Source organism: Acanthisitta chloris, unplaced genomic scaffold (genome assembly GCF_000695815.1).
Source record: "Acanthisitta chloris isolate BGI_N310 unplaced genomic scaffold, ASM69581v1 scaffold3480, whole genome shotgun sequence".
NCBI lineage: Eukaryota > Metazoa > Chordata > Aves > Passeriformes > Acanthisittidae > Acanthisitta > Acanthisitta chloris.
Genome location: NW_008650912.1, coordinates 48,984 through 71,107, shown reverse-complemented (window position 1 = coordinate 71,107; position 22,124 = coordinate 48,984). Strand labels below are relative to the sequence as shown.

Below are 22,124 nucleotides of genomic sequence, written 5' to 3'. Positions count from 1 at the left end.
TATTTTTAAGAATTCCCTTGCACAATTATATAAAAGAAATAAGTTTGAGTGTTGATATAGGTCAACACTGGCTTGTTGAGATCATAGGCAGATTCGTTCTTTTTATGATATAGCTGTGTCTGTTCAAACTGCAGAGTAGTCTGAGTGGCAGCATAACGTAACACCTTTGACTCTTCTCCAAAACTTCAGTGTTTGTCACCAGTCTTTGGTCCAGCGGTCGGTTTAATGTGCTCACATCTATCTCAGAAGTAGTTATCATCAAGTATTCCTTGAGGATGCAATGAGGCAAACTGTACATAGACATGAAGAATCAATGTATGAAGGTAATCTCTGGGCTGTTCAACTTGATTTCATTTCAGAATAATAGTCTAAAACCAGAAGTTAGAGTCTTGTTGGCAAAACAGTTTGGACTCTACTCTTAAATGTACATCCAGTGTGCCTTCTTGTGATGCTAATGAAAGTATTATGTCAACTGGCATAGAATTTAGACTGTAATTCATATTTTACTTTTGTGTTGTTCTTCTACAGACAGTAACTTCATCCTTGCAAATGCTCAGGTGGCTAAGGGATTCCCTATTGTTTACTGCTCAGATGGCTTCTGTGAGCTTGCTGGATTTGCACGGACTGAAGTCATGCAGAAGAGCTGCAGCTGTAAATTTTTACTTGGTGCTGAAACAAATGAGCAGATGATTCTTCAAATTGAGAAATCGTTGGAGGAAAAGATAGAATTCAAAGGAGAAGTCATGTTTTATAAGAAGAATGGTAAGTTTTTCTTTCCTGTTTTCTTAGTCATAAAGAATGAATTTTAGTATTAATGCATATAATATTAATTTCTATGTAATGATTTTGTGTGTCTATCACCAGGCCTACAAGAATAGATTTGAATAATGACAGTTGGGCACACATTGAGACTGACTTTATATGTGACAAGTTACAAAGCTGCATAGAAGAAATTCAGGGTTCTAAACTGCATTGTGAAACACTGTTTTCTGCACTCAAAATAGCACTGCATTTTCTGCTTTTTCTTATAACGAAGTTTTGACCTGTTATTGCAGAAGTTGTAACTAGAATATTGATATTCACCATAAGGTAGACCTGCTATGTAAAATTTTCAGTTCCATCAGTAAAATGCTCAGAAGTTTGAACAACCCAAGTGATTTATTCTCAATATAAATAAAAAAATAATGATTTTCAAAAAGCGGATAAGCAACATCTATGTTTAACTATGGATTGTGTCATAACAAAAATTTCTGGCCCTTAAACAACTCCATAGACTAGAGTAAATTTCAAGTTGCACCACCTAAGTTTTCATCCCTATGGCAAGGAATTTATAAGGACAAATTCATAGTCAAGGTGCATGAGCCATGGAAGACACACCTCATTGATGCCTACTTATCAGTTTCTTTCATCTATATTAGGCTCCTTCAGTGTACTTATTCCATATAGTCCTATTGCCACATTTGTATGATCTTCAAACAGATGATTCTAAGTGTGAGATACTGACAGGATTTCAACCACCCCAGTGTTATAGGGACCTTCAGCTGTGCTTAATGATCCATAAGCTCTATGGATCCATAGGTGCTTGTTGAGTATCACCTTGTGTTTCATTATATGGCTAGAGTTCTCAGGAATATGTTTAGACCATGTTTTCATCATAGATTCTACTCCTGTCTTTACTAATGAAACATTTTTCTTTCAGATGTTAGTACTATTATATTAAATATTTTACAAAATTATTTTCTAAAAGTAATAACTACATAGCAACAAGAAGATAGCGATTTAGAGTGTTAGGAAAAGGCAATTTCACTTTCACTAGCACAAAAAAGATGTGTTACTTAGTTGGCTTGTGTTCATGACTGCTGCTCTTCACACTGAAGGTTTGAAGGTATTCTGTAAGATTCTGCTAAACACTTGCTTTTCTTGTCTTTTTGGGGTGGCTTTGGTGGAGGGGGAGTATTTGTTGTTGTTTATTAGCATATAGAAGAGACTCACATAGTTGCTTAAAATTGTTTCAGGAAGGTTGTTCAAAGAAATTAGTACCACATTGTAAAACAAGTCTGAATATAGGAGGAAATGGTCTTAATCTGGAAGGATAAGAGCTGCTTAAGGATGCTTAAGAAGTTGGGTGATGTCACTGCAAGGCCTGTCTTGATGATTTTTCAATGGTCTCGGGAATCTGGAGAGGTCTCACTTGACTGAAAGCTGCCTTATGTCCTGATTTTCAAAAAGGGGAGGAAGGATGACCCTGGTAACTACTGGCCTGTTTCCCTCACTTATGTATCTGGCAAGATAATGGAAAAGATCATACTGGGAGGATGATTGAAAACCACCTAAAGAACAATGCAATCATTGGTCACAGCCAGCATGGCTTCATAAGGTGAAAGTTCTAACTTGTCAAACCTTATTTCCTTTGTTGACAAGGTAACCCACCTAGTTGATCAAGAGAAGCCAGTTGATGTAATCCTTTTGGAGTTCAGTAAAGCTTTCGATACCTTCTCTCATAAGATCCTTCTGGACAAAATGTCCGTCATACAGCTGGATAAACACATCATCAGATGGGTGAGCAACTGGCTCATGGATTAGGCACAAAGCACTATGGCGAATAGGATTACTTCGAATTAGGTGGGGTGCTACAGGGCTCCACCTTAGGCCCAGAGCTCTTCAAAATCTTCATATATGACTTGGATGCAGCACTTGAAGGACTATTAAGTAAACTTGCAGATGACACAAAACTGGGAGGAGATGTTGCCTCCCTTAAAGATAGAGAGGCCTTGTAGAGAGACCCAGACAAATTAGAGAGCTGGACAACCACCAACCATATGAATTTTAACAACAGTAAGTGCTAGATTCTGCACTTGGGATGGGGCAACCCTGGATGTATGTACAGACTGGGGAATGAGATGCTGGAAAGTAGTGTCACGGAAAGGGACCTGGACGTCCATATCGATGGCAAGTTGCATATGAGTCAACAGTGTGCCCTGGCAGCCAGGAGGGCCAACCATGTCCTGGGGTGCATCAGGCATGACATTGCGAGCCAGTCGAGGGAGGAGATTGGCGTTCTCTGTTCTATGCTGGTGCAGCCTCACCTTGAATATTGTGTGCAGTTTTAGGAACTGCAGTGTAAGCAAGATATTAAGTTATGGGAGAGTGTCCAAAGGAGGGCAATGAGGATGATGAAGGGCTTTGAGGGGAAGTTATATGAGGAGCAGCTTAAGTCACTCAGTCTGTTCAGGCTGGAGAAGAGGAGACTGAGGGGAGACTTCATTGCTGTATACAACTTCCTCATGAGGTGAAGTGGACAGACAGGCACTGACCTCTTCTCTCTGGCAACTAGTGACAAGACCTGAGGGAATGGTCTGAAGTTGTGCCAGGAAGTTTAGGCTGGATAATAGAAAATGGTTCTTCACCCGGAGGGTGATTGGGCACTGAAACAGGCTCCCCAGGAGAGCTGTCACAGTGCCAAGCCAGACAGAATTCAAGAGATGTTTGGACAGTGCTCTCGGGTTCATGGTGTAATTCTCGGAGATGTCCTGTGCAGGGCCAGGAGTTAGACTTGATGATCCTCAAAGGTCCCTTCCAACTCTATATACTCTGAGTTTCTATGATTCTGTTCTTCGGTATTGTATAATGATAACTGAACATGGTGAGAAGAAATTTCAATGTATGTAAATGAAAGAAACAAAGCTAGAACATACATTTCACTTTCTCCACCATGAATGATAAATTGTGATTCCTTTACATTGCACAGGGGTGCTTCAAACCTATAATTTATATTATTAATACAGCGAGAAAGAGATTGCAGGTCAATTTGCTTATCAGTGAAGTAGCTGAATCACAAATAGATAGATAAAGAGAAACCATTGAAGCTAAAATAATTCCTACAATCCATCCTACTTACATCCCTGTCTATAAATTGACTGGAATCCATTCTGATACATTTTCTAAATAGGAATAAATTTCCCAGACTGCCTATTATATTTTTCATTTTCATGTATTTCTGTATCACTGGGAAACAGAAATGAATAGGTATTAAATTAACATGAAACTCTTCTCATATAAAAGCAAAATTTATCTTAAAAGTTAGTCTCAGTTTTTCAACAGAGCAGCAAAGTGCAGTCACCAAATTTGGTAAATCATACATATTGGTTTTCAGATCTTTTTTATCCAGAAGAAAATTTGAACCTCTGAAGCTCTTAAGCTTATTTAACTTTGACAGAAAAGAGAGAAAAAAACTATGCTGATTTTGAAGAAAAATGTTGTAAAAATATTTTAAGACATAAGAACTTTGGGAATAATATCCTAGAAATGACTGTGTGGAAACATTCCAGTTTACCCAATATTGAAAGTAAGGGTCAGTTGTGCTGGCACCCACTGTAATGCCAGGGACATAGGTCAATGGGAGGAATGTAAGCAGCAATATCTTGTTATTATAGAGTCACATTTCAATGGTTGTTAGGACTTTAGGGTGTCAGAGTGGAACTATGTGTCTGGCTTTAGTCTACTATTTAGTACAGCCTTACTCTGTCGGCCTAATTTCAATGTCAAATGAACACTTTTGGGGCTAACTCCAGGGATAGAAATTCAGCTTTAGGGATAATTCTGAGCTCATAGAATAGAATCATAGAATCATCAAGGCTGGAAGAAATCTCTAAGATCATCAAGTCCAACCATTAACCTGTCTTACTGTTGTAATCCCTAAACCTTTAACCATACCCTCCAGTGCCAGATCCAGATGCCTCTTAAACACTTCCAGGGATGGTGACTCCACCACCTCCCTGTTCCAATGCTTCACCACTCAAACAGTGAAAATTTTTTCCCTAATAGCTAATCTCCCTTGTCTCAGCTTATGATCATTCCCCCTTCTCCTCTCACTGCAGGCATGGCAGAAGAAACACTTCCAGGGATGGTGACTCCACCACCTTCTTGGGCACCCCATTCTAATGTTTGACAACTCTTTCGGTGAAGAAATTCTTCCTGACATTCAACCTGAATTTCCCCTGTTACGGCTTGAGACTACATCATCTCATCCTGTCACTAGCTTCTTGGGAGAAGAGGCCATCCTCCACCTCTTTACAACCCCCTTTCAGGCAGGTGTAGAGAGTGATGAGGTTGCCCCTGAGCCGCTTCTTCTCCAGTCTAAACAAATTCAACTCCCTCAGACATTCCTCATATGACATGTATAGGCCTTTTATGAGCCTTGTTGCTCTTTGTTGGACTTGCTCCAGCATCTCAATATCCTTTGTAAAGTGAGGGGCCCAAAACTGAACACAGTACTCAAGGTGTGGCCTCACCAGTGCCGAGTACAGGGGGATGATCACTTCCCTAGTCCTGCTGGCCACACTATTCTTGATACAGGCCAAGATGCCATTGGCCTTCTTGGGCACCTATGCACACTGTTGGCTCACATTGAGCCCGCTGTCCACCAGCTCTCCCGAGTCCCTTTCTGATGAGCAACTCTTGAGCCACTCGTCCCCAGACTGTAACACTGCATGGAGTTACTGTGACCCCAGTGCAGGAACCAGCACTTCAGCTTGTTGAACCTCATACAGTTGTCCTCAGCCAACTGATCAAGTGGATCCAGGTCTCTCTGTAGAATATTCCTACCCTCAGAAGGTGGATACTCCCACCCAGTCTAGTGTCATCTGCAAATTTACTGAGGGTGCACTCAATCCCCATGTCCAGATCAACAATAAAGATGTTAAATAGCTCTGGCCCCAAAACTGAGCCTTGGGGAACAGCACTAGTGACTGGCTGCCAATTGGATTTAGCTCCACTAGCCACAGCTTTCTGGGGTCAGCCATCTAGCCATTTTTTATCCATTGAAGAGTCCACCCATCCAAGCCACAAGCATAGTCTGGTGTCCCTCAGAATAGTTTGTAAAAGCTTAATAATTAGTCCAACATTATGTTAAGAAATTACTGAGACAAGTGGATGTATGAACACAATAACTTAATCTTGGTTTCTTCTTCTAGACTTGGTATAAGATGTAGATCATATATATCTCATTTTTTTGGGACAGAAATTCAAGCTTATGAAATTGAATATGGGTTGTTTCCTTAATTGCCACATTTTACAATATTTGAAATTTTATTTAAACTTAGCTTTAAGCTATTTCAGTTTTTATCATTAAACTAGACTGTTCATTCTAAAGGAGTAGTGATTCAGGATCCTACTAGTTTTGATCAGCATTTAGTGAGCTTGATTATGTGAATAATCAATTTAATTTATATTATTAATACAGTGAGAAAGAGATTGCAGGTCAATTTTCTTATCAGTGAAGTAGCTGAATCACAGAAAGAATAAGATAAACTTGAAAGAATAGGGTAATCTGGCTGTACCTTCTCATCCTGGATATTTTCTGCCATGTTAGCACACAGCAGCATTAAAACTATGGCAGATTCAGTGAGAAATATCTTTTGAAAATCTGACTCAAATTTCACAGTTGCTTAACCAGCATTTAAGAATTCACATAGCACCTCTGTCCAGTAATTGTTAATTAAAAGAATGTTTGTTATAACTAAAGCAACTTCAGCAATCAACATGAAATTTCATAGAAATTCCAGACTGCTCAGAGCTGATACTGCAGCAAGTAAGAGTGGTGGGCAAGGAACTGGGTAGGAAACTGAGGAAAATTAATAACCTGTGTGTGGGATGAAATGCAGGATTTCATGGTCTTTGTCATTCAGGTTTGGATCTCAATAGAAGGATGATCTTAAGCCGTTGTGCTCTGACCAAACTAGAAAACAATCCTGAAATAACTACAAGTGGATAAGAACACTTTTTTTCTATGTATGTTTTCCCTTTGGCATTTTTACGAATCCTTAGAATAGGATAAACTGGCTGTACTTTCTCATCCTGGATATTTTCTGCCATGTTAGCACACAGCAGCACTGAAACTATGGTAGATTCAGAGAGGAATGTCTTTTGAAAATCTGACTCAAAATACACTTTTCATCACAGTTTCAGTATTTATTTTCGTTCCTCAGTCAGTTTCCTGCTTTTCGTTTGACAGAGCTATATTAGTTTCTTGAAGACAAACAGAAAAGGAAACTATTAAAAGACAAGATAAAATACGATTGTTGCCTTCTTCAGAAAGTTTTAAAATTATATTTCTTAGGAGTTAATTTTTTTCCTGCTACTATTTCTACATTTTCTTTAAAACATCTGCAACAAATTAAGTTGTCAATTATGATAATGGAAATGCAAATTAACCTTTCTGAATTCAAGTGAGTTGTGAAAAAAAAGCTTGCTCCTTGGATCTCTTTTTTAGAATAATCTAAAAGTAATTGAACACTATGCTGAGGAACTACATTTAGACAAACCCTTCTTTTTCTCCCTGACAGACCACTGCAGAAATTATCAATAGCAAGTATAAGTAGTTAAATGAGGTCTTCACAGTCCCTCAAACTGAAGTTAAGCAGTAGTGTGGATTTTTATCTTGTCTCTCACAGCCTAATATAATCCTACACTCTATAATAAGCCCTATAATCACTGACTTAGTCCAGTCTAAGATCTCTATCTTCAGCATCTTGGAAGATCATACCTTGGGTACCTTATGACTCCATCATACTTATTTCCTATGTCTCAAAATTAAGTTTGTACTGGATCCATTATGCAAAAGGCCATTGAATTCTAGGTGCAACAGTGTTCTCACATGAACAGCACTGGTAGACACAGGAAAACAAAAAGCCTCAAGCCTCAAAAGCCTCAAGCCATCTGTTGCTTCTGCCATGTGGCTAGAGGATAGCAAAGGCACCTTGACATCATTTGTAGTTAATGCATTACTTGTGTTAAGCAAACATAAAAGATTTTTTTCAGATGATGAATTCAATATTATTTAAAATTATAGAATATTTTTATAAAGAAATTGAAGGAAAATTAATTTATTTTAAAATGGAAGAAAATCAGGTTTTCTTCAAGCTTCTTTTCTCTTCAGAAAACATTTTTCTCATTGCAAAAATGGTATCTGTTCTTTCCGACAAGAAGTTTAAAAACCCACTTTTGATAGTTGTTAAAAATATCCTAAAGCATTTTATGTGAGTTGTATTGTATCAGTTTGCCATGAACTGACTCCCTGCTTTAACATCCACTTGAAATCCACCATGTTTTTGGGAAATGTTAAGTGTTAAATGTTAAACTCCCAGCAGTTAGAGAAAAGCCATTTATTGGGATTTTCTAACTTCAAGAAAAATATTTTTGTACAGACACATCAATTTTCTAGTGACATCTAGTTAGTGATGTAGAGGAAACCCCTTGACAAGTTGCTTGGCAGGGTAGCTCATAGCAACATGGCCTCACTGCTGCTTCACTGCTGCTCCGCCTTAAAAACTTGGCTTAAAAATAAGAAAGCTAAAATCTTTTGTGACAGTCTTGCTCACATTATCTAAATTATATCATAAAATACAGTAGGAGGGGAATAAAAAAGCAAGCAACATTGAAAATTAATCTGAATGTAATATCTAATTGCAATTACCTGAGGCATAAAAAATAATTTTTTATCTTCATAAAAAGAACGTTTTCTTCTTTTTTTGTTGTTCTTTCTTTTTCTTTTTTTCTCTTTTTCTCCTTTTTTTTTCCACATTCTTTTACTTTCCCCCTTTGATACAGCTCATTTGACATCAGGAAGTTTCTCTGATTTGGGGGAAGTCTTGTCTTCCTCTTTAAAAAGTAGTATAGGTGTAAATATAGAGAGAAGGCATGCCCTTATTTTTCCTCTGTTTCACCAAAGAGGGAATTTTTGGCGCCTGTTCTTTCCATGCACTTTGATTAACCCATGGCTTCTGATGAAAGGTAATGTGTAGCCTTGAAGTGTCTTGATGTTTTAAAGACAGTCCCAGCTTCTGCAGGAGAAGAGGAAGACAGGGCAAAGTTCTTATACTGGCTTAAACTTTACAGAGTCTTGGATGACGCAGTCAGCAAAAGCCTGCAGGAAAACAAAACAAGGGGATGAATTTCAGTTAGAAGGGAAAAAATAACAAAAACAAAACAGTAAAATCCCCTGTGTGTAATGTGATCTAAGCCATCTGAGAACTATTTCTATAATTCAATGAGGCTTCAGCAAGGCTGTTGCTTACTGACAGCAATGACACTTTGTTCTGATGGCATTCACAGTCACAGTGACATTGGCTAAAAGCTTCTTTCAGTAACAAAATGATGTATTAAAAGCATAATTCACTTGAACCACATTGATAAGTAAATAAATGTGTATGAAAGTTTCCTGCTGCTTATTACATTATTACAAAATGATGCCCTTCATTGTTTACAAAGGCTTACCAATTAGTGTTTCCATACAGGCACCCTGGGCTTCCAGCAGCATCTGATATGAATGGCTGCTAGTAATGCTGTATGCTCTTTTCCAGTTTTAAAAAGCTATCTCATTATACTACTTCTTATGCATCAATTTTTAGGAAGAGATGTATGCATTTATTTTGCAGTAGAATGTTTGTACTACATCAGACAAGTCACTTTTCAAATTTTCTCAGAATTTCAAAAATTGTCTGAGAGAAATTTAAAATACAAGTGTATAAATAAATATAAATAAAAATGCTTATCCATATATATCTATGAATATGTATGTAAATATATATGCACACATGCATACATGTGTATGAGAGATCATCCTAGTTTAAGATAATTTCTTGCTTTGTTGGCAAATGTACATCCACCAGTAGACTAAGAAATCATATTTACTGCTATGATTACATCTACATGTTGGCTCTGAAAATCCAAAAGGAAAAAGGACCATTGTTTATAAACACAGTTTTAACAACACATTTCAAAAATACAGTAATCATGGGAAAGTAAATTTGGCTTATTTGGGGATTGCTCAACTGAAAGCAATGAAAAAAAGCAGAATTCCATTAAAGTAAAGACTAGGCTGCTCGGGAAGATTTGAGCTTGACTACTTCTGAGACAGTCCATATAAAGATGTTGAAGAAACAGTATTTTGTTTTGCTTTCTGTTGGTTCTATTGGGTTATTTTTCATTTTAGCTATAGCTTTTGGATATTTGTTTATATAAATAGACCGTCTCAATTAGTACTTTCCCAGGAGTTAGCTGGCAAATACTGAATGCCTTGTATTGTTATAACTGTGACAAAGTAATGGTCATTGGAGGTGGAGGAAAAGAAAGCTTCAGTCTGATAATATTTATGAATCTGCCCTGGAGCTTTTTGCATCGAAACAGAATGCATCTCATTGACTTAACTGGGTTTTTAGATAATCCCTTGTATTTTTCTAATTGTTATAACTGCAACCTGTAAATGTATTACATCAGGGAAATATTTATCTCCTGAAATTCAGTTTTCTTTCCTAATCTGCAAGGAGATAGGAAAAGGAAATTAGACCAGACAAAAAGAAAGTAGTACACATAAGGATAATGTATGCCACATGGCATTAACAGGCTTTGCTTAGTTCTCTGCTTTTCCTCAGTGAAAACTCAATGTATCTAGAAGATGCTGAAATGGAGTTTCATTAAGTAGGAAAGATAGTGGAGCTATACAAGAAGAGACAAAGGGCTGAACAAACAAAGCTGAAATGTAGATGTGCTGGAGCTCATAAATTAGTTTACATAAGACACACACTGCAGGCTGTACTAGCCGTTGCATACAAAAAATGTAAAGAACAGTAAGGCTGGAAAAGTCACACACTTGAACTAGGAGCTGCCATAACACAGACAGTCTGTGTCCACACAGTGATTTACAGAAACTTTGAGGCAGTGAATTAAGCCTGTCTGCTTAACACTGGCAGTTTGCAGGAGAGGCAAGGACAGGAGACTGCTGTGCTGAAAAGCGTCTCCTGTTAGAATATTCTCTCCCTCTCTTCTCTCTATCATAGCAGTGATGGCAGAAAAAGTTAGATGTGCTGGGCAATTTGAGGCATATGACATATGAGGGAGGCACTGAGTTACCTGGCAGAAGAAGGAACAGAGCATGGGTTGAAGTTGGGCACAGAAAATAAGGCTGGAAAGACACGGAGGGGGAATTTGCACATCTCTGATGAGATGTGATAGATTTGAATAATTGCACATGGTACTCCATAGGCTGTATAGATGGTTGCAGAGCTATTTTTAACAACTTTTAAATCAACTCCGTGAGAGTAATGCTCCCTAGTTATTCATACTGAAATACAATTTTTACTTTTATATTAAAGTATCTTACTCTCACACTTCATCTACCAAATTCTTGAGATACAACTATATTCTGATTTAAGATGTAAATGCATTTTGGAATGGATTCATTTTGGATGGAATAATGGATTATAAATCCATTTTGGAAAGGATTTACGTAGACTGTTAAAACTTCTAGCGAGACTTCCAGGATACAGGCATGACCTGGTGGCCACACAGAATTTGGGGAAACGAGTTCTTGAGCCTTCTTTACTACTCCCATGAAAATGTTAGAACAACCATCTGTTCCCTTGTAAGTGATTTATGTGATAGCCCATATGTGTTCTTGTTAGTTTTGCAATATTTTCAGACCAAAGAATGTCACTAGGGTACAGCACACAGGCTGGCACCTGCAGTAGCAGAATTCAAGGAAAAACAATTCTAGATTTTGGTAACACACACATTTGATTTCTGCAGTGATGATGGGAAAGAATAAGGTGCTAATTTGCTTAAAAAAGCATAACCTTGCATTAGCTGTGCTAATTGACCATTCACAAAACTGTGATATTTACAAGACAGAAAGTACTCTAATTACAGCTACACTTTTTCTTTCAGCTCCCTTTCTGTTTACGTCAGTTGCAATTTTTGTAAGCATTGTTTTCTTCTTTGCACTTTGCTGTCCTCAACAAAATGTTGACATCTTGTCAAAATCACATAATTTTCAAAACTAAATGCTATCAGTAATGCTGGGAATCTTAGACTAAGCTAATGAAAGATAAATTTTGCTTTCCTTGGGTAGTCTTTGACATCCTGGTCTGCCAGTCTTGAAGTGCACACTTTCTGCAACAGAAAAGAGGAAATGGTCAGGCTAAAACTTACCTGGCATTATAATGTATCCAGCAGCAGGTTTATTTTGCTAACAATTAGTAACTCTGCCAATGAGACAGTGTTGTAATGATGAAGATTTAGCAACAATCTTGCTGACAAGTTATTGCAGCTATCTATAGGAAAATATTTTTGGCTTTGTCTGCTACATAACAAATCCAGAGAAATAGGGTGACATGTTCTATTAGTTTTCTTTAAGGCTTGATTTGCATCTGATTAAAAGAGTAGTTTACTAAGTCACCTACTGGACAAAAAAAGAAAGGTTCCAGATAGATGATGTCTTGTGTAGCCTAATTCTGCCTTCTTATGCATATATAGCTCATGATAACTATTCTTTGAAAAGCTATTATTTTATGCTGCAAGTCTCATTTCTCTAATACACAACAACATTTAAACTTCCTTTCTTCAGATACTTGGGTTCTTAGTCTAGGAAATATTACACTTGGTTAGCATTTCTCCTAGCACAGAGAAGTGGAGATGAGTCACAGAAAATTGTCCATCTGTTATTTCCAGCCCTTGAGTGATAGAAGGGACAGTACAAGCTTGACCTGTGTTGGTCTGCAGAGTAGTGTGGCAAGAAAAGTCTTGAGGAACTGAAGGTCTGAAAGTGGATATAACCACTGATGGTTGACACATGGCAAAAAAGAAAGGAAGCCTTAAACTTCTCTTCCTGGACAAAACTGCTCCTAGACTGTCAAGAGCAAAAGGAGAACATAGCTTTGCATGAGTATCACACCTTACAAGTAATTCATAGGAATATGTGTGGCTAACAAGACACTCACTCCTCAATTAAAATTTTGACAAGATGGTTGAAGAATTTAATTATGTTGTTAGATACTTACATAAACTTGTTGTCAATAATCCCATTCCATTTCTATATTATGAAACCTAAGATTTTTCCATTCTGAGTATTTCATTTGGCTCTGTCTAGGGTGAGCATAACTAAAGACTGAGTATTATTGTATGGTGAGTGCACATAACTCATCAGTAGAGCTAATGGTCTCAGTCTGTTCCTTGGTTTAAACAGGCTGTTTTCTAGTGAAAGGAAAGCTTAGCTCTGAAGGCTATTGACATTCTAAAGGCAGATTTTGTATAAAATCTCCCTTTTAAATTCCTCAGTCTGTTGACCTTTGTTTTGATTTCAGTCTGAGGATAGACTTCTAGCTGTTATAGTGAGGGAAGGTAGAAAGGGTAGTTGAGAGAGTGACCATAAGGCACTCTCTTTTTTTATGTATATATAGAAGGTGGGCTATAGCCAAATTGCCTTGTGATAAGATTATGCTCCATTTGGTCTCTTTTCTCCTTCCCTGTGATGTGCTTATATAAGCCTTGAGGATATTAAAATATATTTTGACCTTCACTTCATAATGCAAGAGAAAGATTAGACTCTTTCTCCAAGAGTGGTGGCTCGGAGCAATAATGAGAGTCTATATATAAATAAACCTCCAAAAGAAATTTCTTTGATAGACAACTCTTGACAATACAGAAAACCTTTTTATGCACCATCCAAAGCAGGGAAGGAATTTCTGTGTTACAGATGAGTGCGTTCAAAAGAACAGTAACAAAATAGGGCACTACTTCTTCGATGAGGAGAAAGTTCTGCTTTTGGCTTATAGAATTAGATGATGCTGGCTTTCAGTAAAAGCTATGTAACGGATTGCTTTGCACCAGTATATTTTTCCAAGAATGCTCCTCAATAGTTAATGATAGCACAGTTCTGTTATTGACACAATGAAACCTTGTATCGACCTAGTCCTGACCTGATCATCCCTTCTAGTCCTGAAGAGCACTTCATATGCATTTACTCCTTTCAGGGTAACTGCAGAAAAACAGAAAAACTGACCAACATGAACAAGTTCAATTTAGGATTTCTGAAGACTGAGAGTATAAATACAGCCAGGACTGACAGCTTCATCACACAGGGCACTAGCATGGAATTCTTCAGGAGGGAATAAACCTAGGCATGTATTGGATATGTGTTTTCTTTAGTGCCACACACCATATATTATGCATGTTTACTTCGCTTAATCAAAATATTTTCAGACATATTTATAGGGGAGGAGAATGAGAAAAGATGAGATAAAATATGATTGAGAGAAAGAGCAAGTGATATTAAATGCTGACAGGATGCAGAACAATTTCAGTGACCAGTGCAAATAATTCAAATATGCTCTGATTATACCATGAAATGTTAAATGGATTTGTCTCTAATTATGAACCATGTTACAATAACTACCTTCAACCCACAAATCTTTATTTTCAGACAAAATTACAGTAACTGAGTTCAGTTTGTTTGAATGTGGCTGATGTCTACAACTTTATTCCAGGAGCAGCCTCAATGACTAATTTTTTTTTGTGTTTATGTAGGAAAGACATGAAACAATTGAAAAGAGTAAGATATAGTTCCAAATCTGGAGGAGATTGAAACAGCTGTTTAAAAGACCATTTCCACTATTGGTGGTGTTTACAAGAAGGAGTTGAGAGTGAATCCTTGTCCACTGAAACTACTGCTAGAATGCAGCCAGGCAGAAAGTTATTTTACAGCAAGAATCTGACCCATGTAAGAGTGATAATGATATTTTGTAGAGACCTGTGATTCTATTTTTAAGCAGTAAAATAAAAATATTTAATGCTTCTTCTCTTTAATGAATCACTTCAGACTTATAGTAACTCTCTGCAACATTTCTGGCAGAAATGCTACTGACTATTTTTTTCCCAGTTTTGACAAATGTTTGGATAAATAAATAAATAAATAGATAGATAGATAGATAGATAAATAGACAAATAAATAAATGCTTAATTTTTTAATAAATTTTTGGAAAAATAATTAAGAATATAAAACTAAAATGGAAGAAGGACTAATAGAAGTATCTTGCTTCTGACATCAATTTTACCATCTTGTAAAAGGGTTTCTTTGCTTGCTCTGTCTTCAACCTCAAACTGAGAATATTTAATTCCAATATAAAGCCAGTCTGCTTCTTTCATTGATTTTTTTTTCTCCTCCAGTTTTCATTCCTCCTGTTCCTGTCCCTTCTTTAAATACCTGAAGTGGAATCATTACCTGCTTACAGAACTACTAATGTTACTCTCAAAGATGCCTGTTTGCCTCTTGGAAAGTTTGACCAGGACAGAAAGGTCCAGATGAATTTCCTTTGATGCATATTTTTGCATCTTCAGCCGTGGTTGTCCTTCAAAACAAAAGCTGCTCTTTTACCTCCCATGCTTGCCTGTAGTGTTCAACAGGCAGACAGGAAACCTTCAGTTGAAAATTTGAATTATGAATCTTAATTGTGATCTTCCTGTGCCCAGTTCATTTTCAAAACTGCAAACCTCAGAAGACAGCAAAGTGTGAGGTGACTAACATGCTTGCTTTTCCTAAGGACCCCTCCAAAGTTCAGATGATCATTTGGCAGTAGTCAATTGTGGCAGCAGGTGTGCAGGGAACTAGTCTTATGAATTAGACTTGTGTTTGTAAATGAATGTTAACAGTAGTATGTTGTGGAGCAGCATTATTGTGGAAGTGTAAAGACATGTCCAAAAACATAAATTTCAAACTCTGTAGCTGTACTTATATCTATTATAAATAATATTAGTAGGCTGATGATGATGTTGATACCCAAAACACGAAAGAAGTAAAAGCCTGGTACTGGGCTGAGTTACCCCAGAATGAATGGGATTGGGAACAACAATGTTTGCTGAGGTGCCTGTTATACTTGCTGTGCACTGAAAAGATCCAGGCATTCATTATTTTCTTGATCCAAGTAGTGTTAATAGGGAACTTCTGAATTATGTCATTGGAATTGGACAACATATGTTGCAAGCAGCACATGTGACATAATCAGTGACAAGAGTAAGAATTTATTTTAATCTGTATAATTATGTAGCAGGTGTAGACAGAGAAAGGTTCACAAGAATAAAGCATATTGCCAAACTCAGCATTGTCCAGCTTAAGTTTTAGCCAGATGAACATTATAGACATTGAGGAAAACAGCTAATATTAGTTTTACAGATTATGTGTGGCATTTTAAATCTCACCATCTGTAAGATACAATGAGTTAATTCTATTTCTATTCTAAGTCTGATATCTGATTAGTTTAAATATCTTTGAATTAGTGGAATGATGCTCTGACTCTCAGGTCTTCTGTCAAGAGGTTTTAATGAGTGTCTAGTCAGATGATTAAGGTAGAATGATTCTATAGTGAACATGAATGCTTCATATGTCAAGTTAACAAAGTGAAAGCTGTTCCAGGAAACAACCAACATCAGTTAAGAGTTCAAAGGAAGGCATGGTATTAGAGGAGTAAGCAGCTTCATTAAACTCTGTTAATGATCCCTGTAGATAAATTTTGCATTTAAATAAATGTCTTGCTACTGGAGAAAGCAGTATTACAGAGCTTCAACCAATGATGCAAAGAGATTTACATGAGCTGAACATCTGTGATTGCCTGACTACTGACCTCCTAAATAAGATTTTTTTTTTAGAATTACATTAGTTGTAGATTTAATAGTCCACTTTTTTCCCCTCTCTCTGCTAAAAGACAGCTGTTCGAATTAAATTCATTCTTTATCCTTGCAGGGTCTTCATTCTGGTGCTTACTGGATATTGTTCCTATAAAGAATGAAAAAGGAGATGTAGTCCTATTTTTGGCCTCCTTCAAAGATATAACAGACACGAAAGTGAAGATTGCTGCAGAAGACAAAAAAGAAGGTTTGTGTGAATTGCAAAAACATTGATAAGAACCAACATTTGTTTGTTTTTGAGAATCACACCTACATGAACTTTTCTCTCTTGTACACTTTTCAATATAAAGACCTCCTAGCTTATCAAAGAAGAAATGAATACAACATGGAAGGATAAATTATATGTATTTTTTAGAAATTTGCATATTGCTCCATGTTCTGTAATCATGGAATTCAGGAGACAGAGTACTTTGTCCTCAAAGTTAAATTCGGTTTTAGGTGCCATGATTTAATTTATTTACCTTCTGGATTATCAGAGGTATGTTTTGGAAAAGCTAGGCCTTTTCAAACATTCCTTCTGTGAGGCTGATTTGAGCATGGCTGAGAGATGAATGCATGCATTTTTTTCATGGTTTTTGATGAGCAGAATTTAGAACAGCTTTAGATATTATTTTGCCTATTGAAAAGCATAGCTATTCTCATGTCATCAAATTTTCATTACGTTATTAAATTATAAGATTTATTATGTGTTCAGGAATATCCAATAGTATAAGAAATACATTCTTACCTTTATTTGTTTCTGAAAGGAAGCAATGCAAGGATTTTCTCATGAATTTTGGAAAAAGATTGTATCATGCTAATGATTCATGTCTGCTATAAAATAATTTTGACAGTACAGTGTAAATTTTGCTAACACAAGTCAAAGTCAGCATGGGTAAATGAAGGCTATGTAGTGAGAATCAAACTATGTTGTACATCAAAGGCAGTGAATTTATTCCAGGTTTATATTTTCTAAAGGTATAGTGAACCAAGATTTTTGTTTTGCCATTTTTTACTTTCAAAGGAAATGTCTAGAAAGAGTTTATCTCTGGACAACTAGAATAACTCTCAGAATTCTGTAAAATGCCATTACTGTTGAATTTTCTAATCTGCTACTATGGGCTTTATTAAAATTTTTCACCATGTGATCACCATTTGTTCTCTGCCTATCTCAAAAACAACATAGGTATGGCCTTAGAGCTCCTTTTCTCCTCATGGGTTTCTAAAGTAGGGGATCAATTCATTTTCAACTTTTCTGGTTTTAAATATTAGCTTTTCAGCAAAAATGTTATATTTCAATTAACGAGATGTGCAATTCAGCATTCTTTTATGAAATTTTAGTACTTTAAACTAGACAATATTATGCTTTCCTGTGCTGATGAATATTCATAAATCAACATTTATGCTAACAATGTTTGCCTCTTCTGTACGTTTGGACAAATTGCTTCAACTTTGTCTTACTTTTCAAGCCCCAAATATTGGAAGCTTTTTGAATCCTTCAGTTTTTGTACCAAACATATTTGAAAATTTCTGAGCTGGAACACTGAAGAATGGTTTTGAAGTAACAAACAAGTATATTTTGAAGCTTTTCCTTACATCCAATTTCAACCAATTGCTACATTTTGAAGTAAAAAAAAAATGTATAAAAATTATTTTACCTAGTTTCTCCTTAAACCTCAGAAAACCTTACTCTTCTGAAAGTTTTAGGAAAGTAATTTATTAAAACATGATACGTGGAATAACGTAAAGCAGATTCACAGATGGAATGTTTGAAAAGGCCTAGCTTTTCTGAAATGTACCTCAAATGACAATCACAACATCTGAGCTCTAAAGGCTAATGATTTACTTACAAGCAACGAAAATTTTCAGGATAGACTCAGTGAGAAATCACATTTAGTATGCCAAGGGTGACTTGATACAGATATATTACTGATTACTTGCAAAATGACAGCTATTGTTTATCTGATACATATTTCATAGCTGTATGCTTATTTTAGGAAGCATTTAAATGGTCTTTTGATGTGGTTTCATTTCAAATTATAAACTCATGTTTTCTGTGGCACATTTACAAATTAATACTACTCCTCCTACTGTGTACTGACAGAGGAATGCACTTAGGCAGAGCTACATTACACCTGCAAATGCCCATTCAATCACTGTAAGCTTATGAATATTGACATTTGGCTGTCTGCTATGATGTGCTCTTTAGAGCACAATCCTGACACTTGGTTGTTCCTTGCTTTCATGCCAATTTTAAAACCATGACAATCATTTTATGTTATGGTGATTCTTGCTAGCATCATGGAAGCAGAAAGTAGCACATAGTGTGGAGCTTTGCAAAATGCACTTTTATATAATATAGTGAGATAGCAAACAGGGTTTAACCACTTACTCAAAATATTTACAAACAACTCCAGCATTTTAATTTTATGTAAATCCACCTGACCCTATAAAGATAGATTTAATGGTACATTAGCTCTTTGAGTAGCATTCAAATTCTTCCTATGCAGACTGATTAACTAATCCTCCAGTGGTGAACATAATCTCATCATTGTAAGAAAAGAATTCCCAGTACAATCTATGCCACTGATTCAGTATCAGAAATTTCAGAATGTTTAGCTTCCAGAAGTAATTGCTTCTTTCTTACTTAGACCACAACTATTATCAGGCATGTGGGATGCCCCTTGTAATAACAGAAAATTGAGTTAGCATTTTGTTTAGATATATGAAAGATCTTTCTGCATGTTCAGTGATTAACATCCATTGCACATTACTGTATATTATTTTCACAGTTAATATTGCTAAAAAAGATAATTTTACTTCTGCAAATATTACTGAAACAAACCTTTAAAAATCAAATAATTTGTAACTCGGAGTTGAAAGTGAGCTGTTGCTGTGAAGTAATTGCCACTATGCTCAGCTTCCTCTTGCCTTTTTAGCATATCTCTTGAGATTAGACTGTGTATGGCAGGAGAACTTCAGTACAAACATTCTCAGTGTGAAACTCTTCAGCCTATGCAAGGCCTTTGTATCAGTGCTTTTGTTTCAGTCTCTCTCTTCCTTTTTCTGCCCAGAACAGATTTTATAATTTGTATAGGTCACTAATAGTCATATTCCATCTCCCTCTGATTTCTAAACTCCTTAGAAAACTTATATAACAAAATTCTTTCATGTTCCTTTTCTCCTAAGTCTGCCCTGCCCCCCTTGGCATCCCACCAATACTTTTGGTGCCTGGTTGTGCCTCCAAAAGTCTTCTCCACACTCCTCTCTCACATCTTTCCTACTTTTGATATCACCTTTTTTTCTGTAAAATCTTGATCTACTTTACAATGACACCTTCCTGAGCTTTATCTCCTGATTTTATGGACTCTTTTTTTCTCTTGTGCATTGTATTGTTACTTCTGCAAACCTCAGGAGACGATATGCTCTTCAATTTTCTGCAGACATTTTCTTATCTATTTTATCTCATCTGTTTACACATCTTCAATTGTTCCTTTGTGTCAATGTGCCTTGTAAATGTCCACTTTTTTGCCTTACATCCCTCTACCCAGCCCAAATGTCAGATGTCATCTGTGACCTTTTCTTTTGAATGTCTCATTCCACATACAAATTTAACAGATTTTTTTCTATTTTTTTTCATATAAAAGTTTCCAGAGAAAACAGCCTTATTGACTAATGGGAAGAGCAGATTTTGTCCTAAGGCTTTCATATAAGAAAAATGAAAAACCACATGCCTGAGAAAGCTTGGCAGCCTTTAGCAGCAGAAGTGCTGTGAGAGTCAGTAGCTCTCACAGCTTCTTTGGTTTGGTTTGGTTTGGTTTGGATTGGGTTGGGTTGGGTTAAATTAACTTGCCATCCTACTCCCCCACCCCCATACCCCTTTAACTGTAATGTTCTTAGAGGCCTCAGATTTTCAGTATTAGTAATTTGCTTTCAACAATACATGTTTGCCCTACTGGTAAGTTGACTGTAGAAATCCACTCTGCTTTCCATCTACTTAATAATACCTATAACCATTTACTGTTGTAACCACATTTTCTTCCTAAACTTGGACTCTTTAATCAGATTAATGATCTTTCCATATCTAGGAAAAGTTTTGTTTGAATTATTTTAATAAACACAGTGATTCCTTCAGAAACTGTTTCCCAAGCAGTTTTATGGGAGTTTTATTTTGAGTATCCTAACTTACAATGAGCTACATTTTGGTAAACTATTTTAGATTTTTATTGTTCTTTTGGTGGAAAACTGATCAAACAGAAAATTTCAGACTCCAAATCTGGAGTCCAGTACAGTATGGCTGAGTCAGTGCTTTTTCATTTCTGCATATCAACTTTCTATAATGCATCTGAACATATGCTGGAATTTTGTGAGCATACAGGACTTCAGGTAGGGAAATAAGAAATTAAACTATTTTGTGACTACTTTTAGATTTCTAATCTATATGCTAATATGTAATAACTTGGGTTACATAGATGTAGAGTTCTGCTGTTATAATCACTGCTAAAATTCCCCATTGTATTTGACTAATTGCAAAAAATCTTCCTTTAGACTTTTTTGTTAATCTATTTCTTTCTTGGGGTTTTGGGGTTTTTTCATTGTGAAAATTTTGAACTCTCTGTTTGAAAAATATTTTCTTGGTACAGACTTTCTCAAATTTATTCAACATTATTATAAAAATGTGTGCAATACATGTTAACCACAGAATCACATGATAGTAGAGGTGTGAAGGCATCTCTGGAGATTGCCTGCTCCAGTTTCCCCTTGTCAAAGCAGCATCAGCTTGAATGTGTTGCCCAGCATCACGTCCAGATATGTGCTGAATATCATGATGGATGGAGATTCCACAACTTATCTGGGCATCCTGTTCCAGAGTTCAACTGTTTAAGAAAGTAAAAAAGAAAACTTTTTCTTAAACAGAATTAAATATGTTTAATTTTTGTGTTCATTGCCTCTTGCCCTTTCACTCAGGAGCACTGAGAAGGCTCTGGCTTTGCCTTCTTTACCTGGCTTAATCATGTATTTATTCACCTTAATAAGATTCCCCTCTGAGGCTTCTCTGCTCCAGGCTGAACAGTCCCAGTTCTCTCAGCCAATCCATGTATGGCAGGTGCTTCAAATGCCTAATCATCTTTGTGACCCTTTACTGGGTTTGCTCCAATACATCCATGTTTCAGTTGTACTAAGGAGCCCAGAACAACGTTATTGAGTGGCATTCGGCCGGACTTCATGCAGCAAACCACAACCTTCTGAGCTCAGCAGTTCAGCCAGCTGTCTGTCCGACTCACCACTTCCACACTGCTTCACTGGTCATCATTTTCTCCCCACGTTGAACCCAGTTTGAAGAACTTCTTGCCAGGCTGGCCTGTCTGTTGGCAAAGATGCCTTCACCCTTGTAATAATGTGAATTAAAAACTGGACTACACCCTTTCCCACCACAGATTAAAATAAGATGCACGTTATGGTTTCACTGGCTAGGTTTTTCTGGCTTCTTAGTAATCCTTAAGTCTATATGAATTTCTAAGGAAACAGATTTATTTTGATTATGCATCATTTGTTGGAGGGAGGAGTTGTTCTTTTCAGTGTGCTAGAAGTGAAATAACATGTGCCAAACATTTTGCATTCCAGATTTTTTA

General features: G+C 36.6%; 1 protein-coding gene across 1 annotated transcript in view; it reads left to right on the top strand.

Annotated features, from left to right (window-relative positions):
- Nucleotides 1-280: 280 nt before the first annotated feature.
- The window catches only part of LOC103798378 (potassium voltage-gated channel subfamily H member 8-like), a gene marked incomplete at its 3' end in the record, with an annotated part of 54,170 nt that continues 32,326 nt past the window's right edge, over nt 281-22,124 (top strand). The window contains exons 1-3 of the mRNA XM_009070637.1: nt 281-323; nt 529-762; nt 16,568-16,699. Of these exons, the coding sequence (XP_009068885.1) occupies nt 281-323; nt 529-762; nt 16,568-16,699 (409 nt within the window). The remainder of the gene's footprint in view (nt 324-528; nt 763-16,567; nt 16,700-22,124) is intronic.